This window comes from Henckelia pumila, chromosome 1 (assembly GCF_033568475.1).
Source record: "Henckelia pumila isolate YLH828 chromosome 1, ASM3356847v2, whole genome shotgun sequence".
Lineage (NCBI taxonomy): Eukaryota > Viridiplantae > Streptophyta > Magnoliopsida > Lamiales > Gesneriaceae > Henckelia > Henckelia pumila.
Window position 1 is genome coordinate 120048470 of NC_133120.1, and position 16082 is coordinate 120064551.

At 36.2% G+C, this 16082-nt stretch overlaps 1 protein-coding gene and 1 long non-coding RNA gene across 3 annotated transcripts; both read right to left on the reverse strand.

Moving 5' to 3' along the window:
- Window positions 1–4157: 4157 nt before the first annotated feature.
- LOC140875926 (uncharacterized) lies at window positions 4158–6924 on the reverse strand. Of its 2 annotated transcripts, XR_012148614.1 has the most exons (4): window positions 6738–6924; window positions 6467–6566; window positions 6212–6306; window positions 4158–5480 (listed from the first exon to the last, which is right to left on the reverse strand). It is a non-coding gene; the product is annotated as an uncharacterized lncRNA (long non-coding RNA). The 2 variants fall into 2 exon arrangements; XR_012148613.1 differs by lacking the exon at window positions 4158–5480 and having other exon boundaries at window positions 6194–6306.
- Window positions 6925–7257: 333 nt separating this feature from the next.
- Window positions 7258–8990, reverse strand: LOC140873846 (uncharacterized). Its single transcript, XM_073277122.1, has 2 exons — window positions 8694–8990; window positions 7258–8523 (listed from the first exon to the last, which is right to left on the reverse strand). Exons 1-2 carry the CDS (start codon window positions 8988–8990, stop codon window positions 7258–7260), a joined length of 1563 nt encoding a protein of 520 aa, XP_073133223.1.
- Between the last annotated feature and the right edge of the window lie 7092 nt (window positions 8991–16082).

A 16082-nucleotide genomic window follows, 5' to 3' on the forward strand; every position in this document is an offset into this window, starting at 1 on the left:
TTGTCAGATTAATCGACTTCATGAAATAAATTATAAATCAACAAATACTGAAAAAAATAAGAATATCAATTTAATCTCAAAACCTCATAGTGATAGATTGAAATACAAGAAAATATCCCTTGAATCAGAATTAAAAACTTAGCCAAGCATAGTTGGCTTCATAATTTCCTAAAAAATACAAAATATCAAACCTAAAAATTATGAAGAAGAAAGATGAATAAAATTCCTCTGTCTCTGGCCGGTTCAAGCATTCAGAAGAAGAGCAGAAATCTGTAAATCTCCCCAAATCTCAAACTAATGTGTAAAACTTATGAGAAAAAGGAAAAAAATAATCTAAAAAAAGATAAGATTATCTTCAAGATAATCAAGATAATTTTAAATAAAAAAAAATCTCCAACAATATTTATCTAAAAGAAAATATTCTCTTTAAAAGTCTTCCATAAAATGAATACCATATTTAAAATTCCTAAAATATGGTATTTAATTTTTAAATTTTGAGATCTTCTATTCACCACATGACAGTAGCAGAATAGTCACACAGTGTGCCCACACCTTGCTTCAGGACCTCTTCTTGTTTGCTCAATTTCTCAAAACTTCAACTTGAAGTGTGACAAAAATCACCTTTTTAGCTCAGCTTTCCTTCAAACTCATAAAATTTCTTCCACCTACAAAATAAGGTAAAAACACACCAATGAGCATATGAAAAAGATAAAAACCCAAAAAATATGGTACTAAAAACACAAAATATTATGAGTCTATCAAATTCCCCCACACCTAAACCATGCTTGTCCTCAAGCATAAAATAGTTCAATCCATTATCCCAACTCATCATCCTCATTTCTCTTTCTCAACCAATCCCAAACAAAATTTCAAGCACCAGAGACAAACCAAAAAGAATAAATTCTCACACACAACCATCATAGGCAATCAAGTCAATCAATTGTGTTGAAATTAAAGTGTACAAGGTCCAACAACTTCTCACGTGGCTCACTTATTACACTCAAAGTGTTTAAGTTATGTATATATTTATAAAAGAAAACTCTCATGTCAAAACATAAAATTTTTTTACCATAAGCTTGCAAATATATCACGCCTTTCCCATCAAATGAATGAATTAAAATTCATGATCAAAGGGCTTGTAGTTGGTTGTAACGGGGATAAGGGTAAGGTAGGATAGAAAGGATAAAATGGCTCATAGAATTGAAATTATCATATAAATTTTTTCACAAAAACGAATCCATCTAGATATTCATCTACAATCCATGTTAATCTTGACATCTAAGAATAAAATATTTGATTTCTCTTAATTTTCTCATAATTGTTTTTTGTATTTTATTCTGTTTCTGCTCATTCATTTTTTTTTCTTTTTTTTTGGGGAACTTGAAATATAGAGAAGAGAATTATAAGACTTAGAACATGAGTAACTAAATCTCCAAAATTTGCACAGTCATCTATTCTAGTAGTGATTTATGTGAAAAGTTTACATGATTTTTCAATTCAAGGTTCAAAAAGTGTGATAAACAACAAATAAAGGATTTTCATGGCTTGTAGTGTGGTTTTTCTCCAAAGAAAAGGTTCAGGCTTAAAATTTGCTCACTAAGGGTATATAAATTAAGGTAGGCTCAAAGCAGGGGCATATGAAAAATGGTTTAACCTAGGGCCCTTACTTTTTAACAATGCACTCAATCCACCACAAGGAGTTAATGCGGATATGTATAACAATGCAAGTTCTAGAAAAATCAACCACGCATGACAAACACACAATCAAAAAAACAGAACATGATATAGTGATTGCTTATTGGCCCAAATATCACCAAAGAAGATGGCTATGCGTGTTATACCCATACATTTGTCTTTTCAACCAATTATGAAGAGCAATTACCCAAAATGCAACAAAGAGAATAAAAAAAATATTTTTTTTAAAAAGGACCAGTATCGGAAGTATCTAGGACTTGAAAGAGAGAAACAATAAGCATAAACTAAATACGTCTTGGACAGAAACTCACAAAATGGAATTAAAAGAATGAAAAATAGCAAATAATTAATCAACCAATAAGAATGACACAAACCCTTAAAACACCTCCCACACCTAAATCAGACATTGTCCACATTGACATAAATAGGTGCTCAAAAGAAACTATAAAATCATAAGGACGGTTAGAAAACTCCCCTGACATTTTTTTTGAGCATCGACAAAACATCTTTATTTTGTAAGGCAATAGAAACCTGACTCATGACCTGGAAAATATAGCACTCAAAAAATATTCAACAATTAATCCAACATCACAGTAGTAAATAGCACATAATTACATCCTTGTTGATAAGAATCTTGGATGCCATGAAAAGCAAACACGGTTATAAAAAATCGCACCCTCAGTTCAATAACAAAAAGACTCAATAATGTTGTCTCGATTTTTGAAACAAGTAAGTTTCGGATATTCACCTCTAATTTACAATGAAACTAGCAACATATAATCACATTTTTTGGATATCCACCTCTAGTTTATAACAAAAATAGCAACAGATAATTACGATATAAACAATCGATCTCAACGGAACCTTTATAAGAACTTGTTTCTGACAATCCACGAAGAAGAACAATCGACAAACGCCACAAAGTGGTTAAACTTTGATAAGTTTGATTTGATAAACAAAGTATAACTTTGACATAATTCTAGAAATAATTATAATTGATAAAAATCAATTTCCATAATTTTTCAATCTATTCAATAATGAATGTATATGTTGTATTTATAATATAACTAAAAAAAAATAAAATATAACGCAAAATAATATAAAAGATATCAAAAAATATCATCTAAAAGTTTCTTAATAGACTTATAACACTCAAAAATAGCACAAAATATAAAAAAATACTCAAAAATAACCAAAAATCTTAAAAAATATACTACATGCCTAGTGTGTGTAAATCACGTACTAGAGCCTAGGCGCTTGGCTCTGGTGCTTAGGCGCTGAAGCTGTTCAAAATTGTGCATAATTCTTTAAAAATTCATATCTCCAGTTTTAGCAGTCGGAGCAAGCCAAAAGTTTAACCCTAGCTTCATAACATCCTAAAATACATTTTGGACGGTGGAGATTGGATTTTGATCTCTCTAGTGTTTCATAAAATTTTAGTACTCCACCACGAACTCCATGCATTCCAACTTGGCTCCCTTGCTCCCCAACTTGATTGTCATTGATCTCAATTCCTTCTAATCTCGATGGAAATATGAGAAAAATCTTGGAACAAATGAATCTTCGATAGCCTTTTAGATTCATATCAGACTCCCCTTTTTCAAAAAGATTTGTCCTCAAATCTTGCTATTTACCTGCAAACAAGAAATTTTATCCACAAGTTTTCTCGTTTCTTTCCTCCTCTCTTTTTTTTTTCACTCTTTTTTTTTTCTCACCAATTTCGAAATCCTCTTTATTTGTTTTTTGAATTTTCGAATTTTTTTTCAAAAATAACTTGTAGCACAAGATACAAGAAACTTGGGCAACAAGATAGACAGAAACAAAGAACGACGAACGAAGAACAAAGAACACGAAGAACGGATAAGAAGCACAAAGAATAGATAAGAAGAACAAATAGAAATATACGACTTACTTGAATCAATGAAACCTTAAACTTTGATACCAAATGATAAGAATCTTGGATGTCATGAAAAACAAACACGATTATAAAGAATCGCACCCTCAGTTCAATAACAAAAAAAGTCAATAATGTTGTCCCAATCTTTTGAAACAAGTAAGTTTTTGGATATCCACCTCTAATTTACAATGAAACTGACAACAGATAATCACAGTTTTTGGATATCCACATCTAGTTTACAACGAAAATAGCAACAGATAATCACGAGATAAACAATCGATCTCAACGGAACCTTCAGAAGAACTTGTTTCTGACAATCCACGATTAAGAACAATCAACAAACGCCACAAAGTGGTTAAACTTTGATTTGATAAACAAAGCATAGCTTTGGCATAATTCTAGAAAGAATTATAATTGATAAAAATCAATTTTCATAATTTTTCAATCTATTCAATAATGAATGTATATTTGTATTTATAATACAACTACAAAATAATAAAAAATAACGTAAAATAATATAAAATATATCATCTAAAAATTTCTTAATAGACTTATAACACTCAAAAATAGCACAAAATATCAAAAATACTAAAAAATTACCAAAAATCCGAAAAAACACGCTACACGCCGAGTGTGTGTAAGTCACGTACTAGAGCCTAGGCGCTTGGCTCTGGTGCTTAGGCGTTGAAGCTGTTCCAAATTGTGAATAATTATTTAAAAATTCATATCTCCAGTTTTAGTAGTCGGATCGAGCCAAAATTTTAACCGTAGCTTCATAACATCCTAAACTACATATCGGACGGTGGAGATTGGATTTTGATCTCTCTAGTATCTTCAAATATTTTAGTACTCTACCACGAACTCCATGCATTCCAACTTGGCTCCCTTGCTCTCCAACTTGATTGTCATGGATCTCAATTCCTTCTAATCTCGATGACAAATTATGAGAAAAATCTTGGAAGATTACAATATGAATCTTCGATAGCCTTTTAGATTCATATCACTTGTTTAACTAATAATCACTTATACAAAAATAAGAATTCATCGAATGATCAATTGAAAAGTAGAAAGATATCACCGAGTTCCGCTGGTGGTGGCTGTGGCTGGACGAAATTCACACCGGAAGAAATATTCAGAAGGAGAGGGTAGGCGCGGGTGTAAGTGCTCGGTGATATGGGGATGGAATGCGGCGGCCGGCGGTCGGAGAGGTTGACCAATGCAGCGATGGTGTGAAGGTGAAGGAAAGTAGCACGTGATCTGTGATGGTGAAGGTGACGACCGGTGATGGTGAATGGCAGAGAAGTACAAGCATTGGCGCAGATGGAGATTAGAGACAGCAGCGCTTCTAAGGGACGGTGGTGAGCAGATGGCTGGAGAGAAAAAAAATGACAGCAGCGGCAGTGACCTGTGATGGTGGTGAGAGCGTACGGAGTTTTTGGTGGAAGGCTGGAGAAGAGCGATAGCAGCGGGGAATCAGACGGCGGTTGTCAATGGAGTGAAGAGGGAAGCGGCGGTGTCCCTGGTGTTTGCAGATGAAGGAGAGAAGCAGATGGATCTTGTGAAGATGGCGGAGTGAATATGGTTGTTGCGATGACTGTGGAGATGATAAAGAATGGCGCAGACAGGCACAAACAATGATGGTGGCGAGCGCGGACGGCGACGGTGTTGTGAGGAAGGAGAAGAACAGACGGCGACCGTGAAGGAGAAAAGGGGGTGCTTGAGACGGTGGGTTGGAGATGAGAGAAAGGCAGACAATGGCTGGTGTGGAGATGAAAGACAAAAGCAGGCAACGGCGGCACTGGAGTTGAGCAGACGGCGGACGACGGAGGGAAGATGGCGGAGACGATCGACAATGCTGGTAAGAAGTTGAGAAGAGAGGGGGCGGCACCTGTAGAAGAGAAACAATAAATATGAATGGGGAGAAAGAAAAGAAGGGTTTCACGCTTATTCCTTATTATTACTAGCGACTGGCCACATGATAATAAATATTGTGAATTTTTTTTTTAAATAATATTTATTTTAAAATTACTTAGTGTAGATTTGGTATTCAACATAATCAATAAGATAAAATTGATCGTCAAAAAAGTATCAACTCCAACATGGTATTCAACAGTATTTCTGTTGATTGTTTCATTTGACACTAAAATCTAAATTATGATGTTTTTAAATTTTATGCTCTTAAATAACATATATCTTGATAACATTTGTTAATCCTCATAAAAAGGCAACACATCTAACCTCTTATAGAGCTCAACACATCAATAAAACCCAACAGTGGGGAAATTAAATAAGTTAGAAATCCTTTTGAAACTCCAAATAAGTTGAACCAACAATATTGAAAAAAATCCAATGGAGATTCGTCACGTATGAATTTCAATACAAATGTCTCAATAAATAAGATAAAATGAATAGCATTTTAAATTCTATTAACAATAAAATATTGAGCAAAAGAGGATCATCATAGAGATTAAAAATATACGCATACTTTATCAAACAATTAATAACAGGAAAATATGTTTCCTAATCGTCTAATGGTTTACTAAGCACATTGTAAAAATTAACTTTTATACTCTATATATCTAATGAAAAATAAAATAAATAGTAAGAGATGTGTCTCACTTCTCATTTCTCAACCTTGCATCTCTTTACTTTATCACTTATTTCCATTTTGGTCATCGAAGTATCCAACGTTGAGTTGAAACATTATAGCATCCCTATTTGACAAATTATTCAAACAGTTGGCGTGCAAAATGTTAAATATCCAAACCTTGACATCAAACATCAGGGAACGATTTCGGTTAATGAAAAAGTCAAAATAATATAAATATACCCAAAACAGGGGAAGAAATATAGCCAAGACCGAGAGAATTTTACCTGTATTTTTCAATTCTCAACCTTGCATCTCTTCACTTTATAACTTGTTTCCATGTTGGTCATCGAAGTATCCAACGTTGAGTTGCAACATTATAGCATCCTATTTCTCAAATTATACAAACAGTTGGCGTGCAAATTGTTAAATATCCAAACCTTGACATCAAACATCAGGGAAGAACTCAAATGCAAAGATTTTTCACGAACTGGATAGCAAATTCAAACGATAAGACTAAGCAGAGACTATAATTAAGAACATTAAAAATTTACAAACCTCTAAAATTGAATTTTACGTGTGTTTACTTCATTTGCTTGCATAAAGGCTTTGGAAAGTCGAGAACGTGGAAACTGGGGAAGTGCAAGAAGAAAATAAGAAAAAAATTTTAATTACAGAACATGTGCGTGTATTTAGGCCGAGCAAAGAGTGAGCAAGGAGTGAAGGATAATTGGAGAAGTGGAAGGGATCGTGGGCATAGAGGTATTTTGGGATAATTGAAAAACAGACCAAGACACTACATCAGTTTTTATATGGTGCGTAGCTTTAATAAATAGTAAGAGATTATGTAATTTTTTTTTTTCAAAATCTAAACAAAGAGGAAGAAGATGTTTTTCCATAGGCGTGGGCATGCCTTGTTGAAAATATTCTTCTGATTTTTTTTTCAAAGCTCTAACCAAACTCAATAACTAAAAAAAATAATAATAAAACGTTGGGTTGCCTACCAAAAGCGCAATTGTTTATCGTCGTTATGCTCGACTCCATGTTTTCTTGTTGCTCATGGTGGTTCAAAAATGGTTCATTTGTCCACCTTCACCCATTTGAGTATTTTCATAACAAATTTCAGTCTATGCTTGTTCTGCTTTAATTTTTTGGAAATCCCCATCTCTTGATAACTTCCTCCTTTTTCCATGGGTATTTGCTTAGGTCCATCTGGAGGAAGTTTTCGCTCAATTTTAGATGCATGTGATTCCTGCAAACCACAGAGAAAAAATATAGTATTAGAATTTTCAGTAGGTCTTGCAACAATCTCCTCTAAATTATTATCATCCACAAATTTCGTATTTTCTTGTGACATGTGACCAGTGATATCAAGAGCATTAATATTACTTTCACAACTAGGATATTTCATTGTATAATGAATATTAAACTTAACAATCTCACCATCAAATTTCATAGTAAGAGCACCATCATTAACATCTATGATAGATCTCGAAGTTTTTAGAAATGGTCTTCCTAGCAAAATTGGACTATTTAAATCACTATTTTTCATGTCAATCACATAAAAATCAGTAGGAAAAACCAAAATTTCAACTTTCACAAGAATATCCTCAATTACACCCCTGGGATAAATAGTGGACCTATAAGCCATCTGAATCACAATTGCAGTTTTATTCAGAGGTCCAAGTTTCAAATAATTATAAACAGAATAAGGCATGACATTGATAGAAGCACCCAAATCCAACATAGCCTTTTCAAGTTTAGTATCACCAACTGTACAAGGAATAGAAAACATACCTGGATCATTGCATTTGATAGAAATATTTATTTGCAGAACAGCAGACACATTTTCTCCTACCTTTACCCCTTGACACTCCTTCAAATTCTGTATCCTTTTCGTATTACACGATTCTTTTAAAATTTTAGCACATCGAGGTACTGGTTTAATATCATCTAATATAGGAATATTTACCCCGTATCTACGAAAAGTTTCATTCAACTCCTTAACACTTTCACAATTCCTATTCAATGCAAGGGAGAATAGGGGAACACGTTTATACACAAAGAGAGGCGAAAACTGACCTTTCAGTGCATCATGTTGATTAATTCCTTTTTCCTTCACTTTTATCTCATTATCTTTGTTTTTATTGGTTGGTGATGGTACCACATTTGCTTGATCCTCCAATTCTTTACCATTTTTTAAAGTAATTGCACTAATATTTTCCCTTGGATTCACCACAGTATGAGAATCTAGACCAGTTGAATTGTGTGCTTCCAACTTATTAATGGCAATTTCCAGCTGTCCCACTTGAGTGTTCAAATTCTGAATGTTGTCCTTTTTTTCCTGTTGAAAGTGCAAAGTATTAGTGGCTAGGTTCTTAACAATATTTTCTAGATACTCACTTGTATTGGAAGCTGGTAGAGGTTGTGATCTAGGAGGATATGATGTCATTTGAGGTATAGATAGATTCCTTTGTGGATTAGCATAGCTGAAATTCTGATGATCCTCAATACTAGATTGTAGTCATTAGAATATGGATCATATATGTGTAGTGTCTGTCCAAGAAATCCACCAACTGCATTAGCTTGCTGCACTTGATCTTTTTGTAGCGTCGGACACATATCCGTTGGATGACCAAGACCCGAGCATATACTACAAGATTTGACCTGTTTTACTTGTCCTGCAACCAACCTTTCCAAAATAGAAGTCAATGAATCTAACTTTTGATCAATAGGACTAGCACTTACCTCATTAACTTGTTGTGGGGCGTTGTCTTCCCTAGTTCCGAACTTTTGTGCATTGGCAGCCATGTTGGCGATAAGATATCTTGCCTCTTGAGGTGTTTTGTTTACCAATGCACCTCCACTTGTAGCTTCTATTATATTCCTATCAAAAACTGAGAGGCCCTCATAAAAATATTTAACTAGGAGTTGTTCGGAAATTTGGTGTTGAGGACAGCTCGCACACAATTTCTTGAATCTCTCCCAATACTCGTATAAAATCTCTCCATGCAGCTGTCTGATCCCACAAATATCCTTCCTAATGTTTGCTTCTCATGACGCTGGGAAGAAACTTTCCAAAAATTGTTGTTTCATGCCATTCCAAGTTTTTATAGTTCAATAGGGAAAATAGTAGAGCCAATCCTAGGATTTTTCAGCTAAAGAGAATGGAAAAGCTCGCAATGAAATTTCTTCTTCTATAATTCCTTGGGGTTTCATGGCTGTTCAAACAATGTGAAACTCCTTTAAATGCTTGTGTGGATCTTCACCTGCAATACCACGAAAAGTTGGAAACAAATGAATCAAACCAGATTTTAATTCAAAATTTGCATCAGTAGAAGGGAATTGAATGCATAATGGTTGTTGAGTAACATTAGGATTAGCTAATTCCCTGAGGGTCCTTTGTGTTGGCGCTTCCACTGTTTCTTCGAAATCACTTTCTTCAGTCTCAAATTCGGGTTCATATTACCTTTCAGACTCACTTGAATTTGATGCAACATTCAAACCAAGAGATGAAATTGATGCTTGGTTGCGTCATAGTCACGCTTCTTTTCTCAACCTCATATCTGTCTTCTCGATTGCTGGAATGTATTCTAGTTCACCTGTACGAGCAGAACGAGACATAAAAAGGAAAAAAAAAATAATAAATAGCAAAACTTGAAAGAAATAATTATTAACAACAATCCCCGAAATTTGATAAGCATGTCGTCAGCGAACAAATTTTAAAATACCTACTCCTTAACAAAATGAGTACAAGAGTGAGCAGGGTCGAATCGACAGGGAAAGAGAATTATTTATTTCGAGTAAATGCAGTAAAAAGGGGGTTTTTGGTTTGCAACAATGAAAATAAAACAGGAATTAAATAAGTGAGATCAATAAGAAATTCAATATTTTACCAACTCTGATTCAAGGAGTTTCCGTATTCCAATTATATCACTGGTCATTGGCTAACACATAATTTATTCATGCAGTTTCTAGCAATTAACCTTAAAATCATAGGGATAGCCACTAAGATTTTTGTGTTTTCCTACTTTAATTGACCAAACCCAGCATCCAGTCAAAACTTATCAATAACCAACTGGGCACGATATCGTTACATATTGATTAAAAATAGCTTTTAGATTTGTGAAAACAGTTAGTCCTAAAATCTAACAGTCGAGATGGCTACAATTGTTAAATCTAGTTTCATTGATTTATTTAGATTAAATATTCTATGATAGCACAATACACCTAATCTATCGCTACTCAAATACCAATCATTCATGACAATTACGAATAACTGAATTCATGGATAACATTCAAAAGATGTAAAATCAATTAATTTTTCAGATTAATCGACCTACAACTTTCATGAAATAAATCATAAATCAACAAATACTGAAAAAAAACAAGAATATCAATTTAATCTCATAACCTCACAGTGATAAATTGAAATACAAGAAAATATATCTTGAATCAGAATTAAAAACTTATCTAAGCATAGTTGGCTTCATAATTCCCTAAAAATACAAAAGATCAAACCTAAAAATTATGAAGAATAAAGAAGAAGAAAATTCTTCTATCTGTGGCCGGTTCAAGCGTTTAGAAGAAGAGCAGAAATATGTAAATCTCCCCAAATCTCAAACTAAAGTGTAAAACTTATGAGAAAAAGGAAAATAATAATCTAAAAAAAAGATAAGATTATCTTCAAGATAATCTAGATAAGTTTAAATAAAAACAAATCTCCAACAATATTTATCTAAAAGAAAATCTTCTCTTTTCAAAAGTCTTCCATAAAATGAATACCATATTTAAAATTCCTAAAATATGGTATTTAGTTTTCAAATTTTGAGATCTTCTATTCACCACAAGACAGTAGCAGAGTAGTCACACAGCGTGCCCACGCCTTGCTTCAGTACCTCTTCTTGTTTGCTCAATTTCTCAAAACTTCAACTTGAAGTGTGACAAAAATCACCTTTTTTGCTCAGCTTTCCTTCAAACTCATAAAATCTCCTCCACCTACAAAATAAGGTAAAAACACACCGATGAGCATATGAAAATGATAAAATACAAAATATTATGAGTCTGTCACTCGGATCAACTGCTACGCCATCTCGAGAAATCACATGACCAAGGAAGACAACTCGGTCAATCCAGAAATCGCACTTACTAAGCTTGGCATACAAGTGTCTCTCCCTCAAAGTCTGCAACACCAAATGAAGATGTTGGGCATGCTCATCAATACTGCGAGAATAAACCAGAATATCATCGATGAATACTACCACAAACTGATCCAGAAAATCACGGAATACACGGTTCATCAGATCCATGAAAAAGTAGGTGCATTCGTCAAACCAAACGGCATCACTAGAAACTCATAGTGCCCGTACCGTGTACGAAATGCTGTCTTCGAGATATCCTCATCTCTGACCCTGAGCTGATGATAACCTGACCGCAGATCAATCTTGGAGTAAACAGACGTCTCCTTAAGCTGATCAAACAAATCATCTATCCGTGGAAAAGGATACTTATTCTTCACAGTAACCTGATTCAGCTGTCGATAGTCTATACACAGACGCATCAAACCATCCTTCTTGTTGACAAATAAGACTGGGGCTCCCCATGGTGAAACACTAGGTCGAATGTAGCCCTTCTTAAGAAGATCCTGCAACTGCTGCTGCAAATCTCGCATCTCATATGGAGCTAAACGGTAAGGAGCTCTGGAAATCGGTGCTGTCCCTGGAAACAACTCTATGTCAAACTCGATATCACGCACATGTGGTAAGCCTGGAATCTCGTCAAGAAATACATCCGGGAACTCACTGGCCACTGGAATATCCTGAATGTTCGGTCCCTCCAAGGATGCGTCAATCGCGTAAATAAGATAGCCTTCCCCGCCAAACTCTAAAGCACGACACGCTTTAAGAGCAAAAACCACTGGCATCGGGGGTCGCGCTCCCTCACCATAGAAATACCACACATCACCATCCTCAGGATGAAACTGAACAAACCTCTAATAGCAATCAACCACTGCTCTATAGTTAGTCAAAAGGTCTATCCCAATAATGCAGTCTAAATCCTCCATCGCTAATATCATCAAATTAGTGCTCAACTGATGACCCTCGAAATCCAAAATGCAACCCATCACTAGTTTCTTAGCTAAAACCTCCTGACTTATCGGAGTCGAAACCACTAGCAATACATCTAAAAGAATATAAGGAATCTATACCTCTTAAAAAATCGTGCCGAAATAAATGAGTGAGACGCACCAGTGTCAATCACAACACATGCAAAAAAACCACATAAGCTGAAGGTACCTGCAATCATACGATCACTGTCGGCCTCTGCCTACTCCTGGTTAAGTGCAAAAACTTGCCCCTCGGCACGTGGTCAAAAAGAGGAATGACCTCTGGAAGAAGTCTGAGAATGTTGTCGTTGCGACTGCTGGCGTTGCTGCTGGGATGGCTAGTGCTGAATAATAGTCTGAGAACCACCAACGCTTCCTGAACCACTCGTCGCTACCATAAGTTTAGGACAATCCTTTTTCATATGATCCACCTCACCGCATTGGAAACAACCACCGGTAAAATGAGGACATGGTCCTGGGGGATGCCTCCGCTTGCACTGCTAACAACGATTCCATTTCTGGCCACTAAAACGATGCACACCACCAGATCCTGAAGAGGAAGAAGAAGTGCCACCCTGATTCTTGAAGGACTGAAATCTCGATCCCAAAGAGCTAGTCGGTCTGGAAGAATGTAAGGCTATGTTCCTCCGAATGCTATCCTCTGCTTGGTGACAACGGCTCAGCAAGCCCTCGTAGGTCATATCACTTTCTACTGCAACCAGCTGATGAATCTCAGGGTTCAGACCCTGAAGGAAAAAATCATACTTCGCCTCGGAACTGCTGGCTAACTGAGAACAATATAGGAGTAGCTCAAAGTACTTCTGCTGATACTCATCAATGGTCATCGTCCCCTGACACAAATTCAGCAACTCACTAGCCTTTGCCTAATGCAAGGCTGGAGGAAAATACAACTTCTCAAAAGCTGTACAAAACTCGGCCCAAGTAGCTGCTCCTTTGGCTGCTATAAAAGGTCCGAAAGTAGTTCTCCACCACTTCCTGGCATACCCTCTAGAAGAAAATCCAATGTCTTCATGCTCTGTTCCTCGGTGCACTGGAATTCTCAGAAACAATTCTCCATGCGCTCGATCCAATCTTCAGCAACTGCGGGTAACTCACCTCTTACTAATGTCTTAGGACTCATCTGAAGGAAACAGTGCATACTGAACCTCCTCCGCTCCTCACGGTGTCTATGACGGTCACACCTAAGATCTCTAAGATCGTCCCAATGTCCTCCTCTACTGTCGTGGCTCTCATCGTAGTCTATCATCTGTCAAATAATAATAGATAATGTTTAAAATCCGCTTTACTAATTCCCAGTTTCAATGCGCTCTAATACCAATAAATGAAGCGACCCTACCCGGATTCACAACTTAATCAGAGTAATTAGCGCATGCAATAAAATAATTAAAGCGTAAAGAGCTGATAATTTAAAATACACCAAATCCAATCGGCAGAATTCAACCGACGACAATAATAAGTGTATAATACTATTTATACAACCACATTGAAAGTTTAGGATATCAGAATCCCTAACAACTACCTCCGCTCGGTAGTAGCCTCAACCCTGCTGAGAACCGCCGAAACCGTCCAGTCTCAAACCTGCCCCGCCACAAGATATCCCAAAACACGAAACACAGGGGCGGGGAGCGAATACGCTCAATAAGAAAGTAATGATATATATACAAATATGAGCATGCAAATGATTTAAAAATCAGGGTTAAAACACTTTGGTCAGGGCGCCATGAATATACAGTACCATGCTAAGAGAGCAACTCCGCGGGGTACCTGAAAGAGTGGGTGCCTGGTGAGCCAACTTGTGGCTAAGGGCTTTGATGACTCTTTGTATAAACAATCTTTTGTTTAATATAATTTACACTTTTATAAAGGCGTTTACTTTATCTTTTATCATATTATTATGTTGTGACATACTATAAGATGTTTAGATGAAGACCTTGAATATACTATAGTGTATGTAAGATGTGGTGGCACATGGGGATGGCTATCATGAAACACATCTTATAGTCACTGTATATTCTAAACAGTTCCTAGTCGATTGAGCCGTCCGTTAATAAGGATAAGGATCGCTCGAGATTGAGACTAGCATTTGCGATGCCGAGTACCACGTTTCATTGGTATGGAACATAGAGATGTTCAAAGCATGCAAATGGATATTCATACGATGAATGATCGAACTACCCTATCCAGACTTTCCAAGTGGTTATCATTTATCGAGTGGATAAAGTCCGTGGTTTTGGTTGTACACCATTAGTCCTTACTACTTGAAACATCATTGAGACTCTATATGCTAGTACTGTACTTTGACTCGTTTACCGACTCTATTGAGGTCATCAGGTGTCGGGATTGGGTACAGTTATGACATATATAGGAGTCGATGCTTTGTTGTCAAGGATTCACCACATACTTGCTAGTGTGGATATCCTATGCAATCTGAGGAGATATTAGTGTGACGAATCTCTGGCCAGAGTACATGATGTGTTTTAAGAAATGGTCTCTTAGTAGCACATGCGATGTCACTATTTGATCGTCAAGATGCATTGCATAGTTATCGAATCTCGAACGACTCTCGATTTACCAATGGTTGTTGATTCGATCGGGATATATGGATGAAGGGACCGTACTGTACGCTAACCAAAATCTATTGGTTCTTGCAGGAACTATCAGTGATACCTAGGGAATCATGGGGCGATGTTGCTAGGCGCTCTTACCATGATTCGATGGGCAAGTCGGAAATTGTTGTTCCGAGTCACAAGGAGTTGTGAGCCCACGGCTAGCTGTATCCCTGAACCATTGAGGGTCACACAAGTAATTGATTTTTAATCCCCGTTGAGATAGTTAAATTTAAAGACTTAAATTTAATGAATAAAGAAGTGGGACTTCTTCTTTAAGAGTAGAGGAGTAAGATTTCCTAAAATGACATAGGGATGGGCATTTTTGGAAACCACTGAATTCGGATTCAAAAAATTTATCTTGACTTTAAAAGATGCAGAAATGGTTTCTGTGAACATTGGTGAAATTGGTTTATCAATCTGAGTCACGATGAATTTTATATTAATTTCTGAACATGCGGGCTTTGCTTGTCAGGCTTGAACTTATGACTAATGGGCCCTAAGCTGTTAGCACCCCACATTATAAATAAGTTATTGCAGTACAGAAATTACAGAACAGAGGTCACAAAATATTTTCGAAAACCCTAGCTGTGTTTTTAAAAGTGGCCGCCCCCCCCCCCCTTCTCCTCTCTCTGCTCGAAAAATTTCAGCCTGTGAATTTTGAATTTGCAGTCTGGTTTAACAGATCAAATTCATTAATTCTCTTCGTAGAAACTTCTGATAGATTTTCTAGTGCAATCTATCAGAGGGATTAAAATTCTGTTCGTGGACCTGATTGAAGAATTGTTCGTCCATCAGTTCCTGGGATATACAACAAGAGCAGAGTAATCTGTTGGTGTCCATAATCTCGATTCGAGATTGGAGGTAAAAAATTAATTGTTATTTAATTTTTACATGCACAATTAAATCGTAAAGTTTTGATACCCATGATATGGAATCGTTCCATATAAAATTTTTAAACTTTCGCTGCACCGGGTATCAATTCTGATTGATCTGATCACCGTTCTCCAACAGTACCCTCATCAACTATAGCGTCTACTTTACCGTCGTGGTCGCTCCTAGTGATAACAAAACCAGGGGTTGAGAATCCCCAAACACGAATCCATCAGGTGTACCCCATCGCTAATGGAAACTGCCATGACTCACATCGTACTGGATGCAATCTCCGTA

Coding starts and splice junctions, on each gene's coding strand:
- LOC140873846 (XM_073277122.1), bottom strand. CDS start 8,990: ATGGCTGCCAATGCACAAAAGTTCGGAACTAGGGAAGACAACGCCCCA. Junction 8,524..8,693: donor ATTCTAATGACTACAATCTA/GTATTGAGGATC, acceptor CACTTTCAACAG/GAAAAAAAGGACAACATTCA.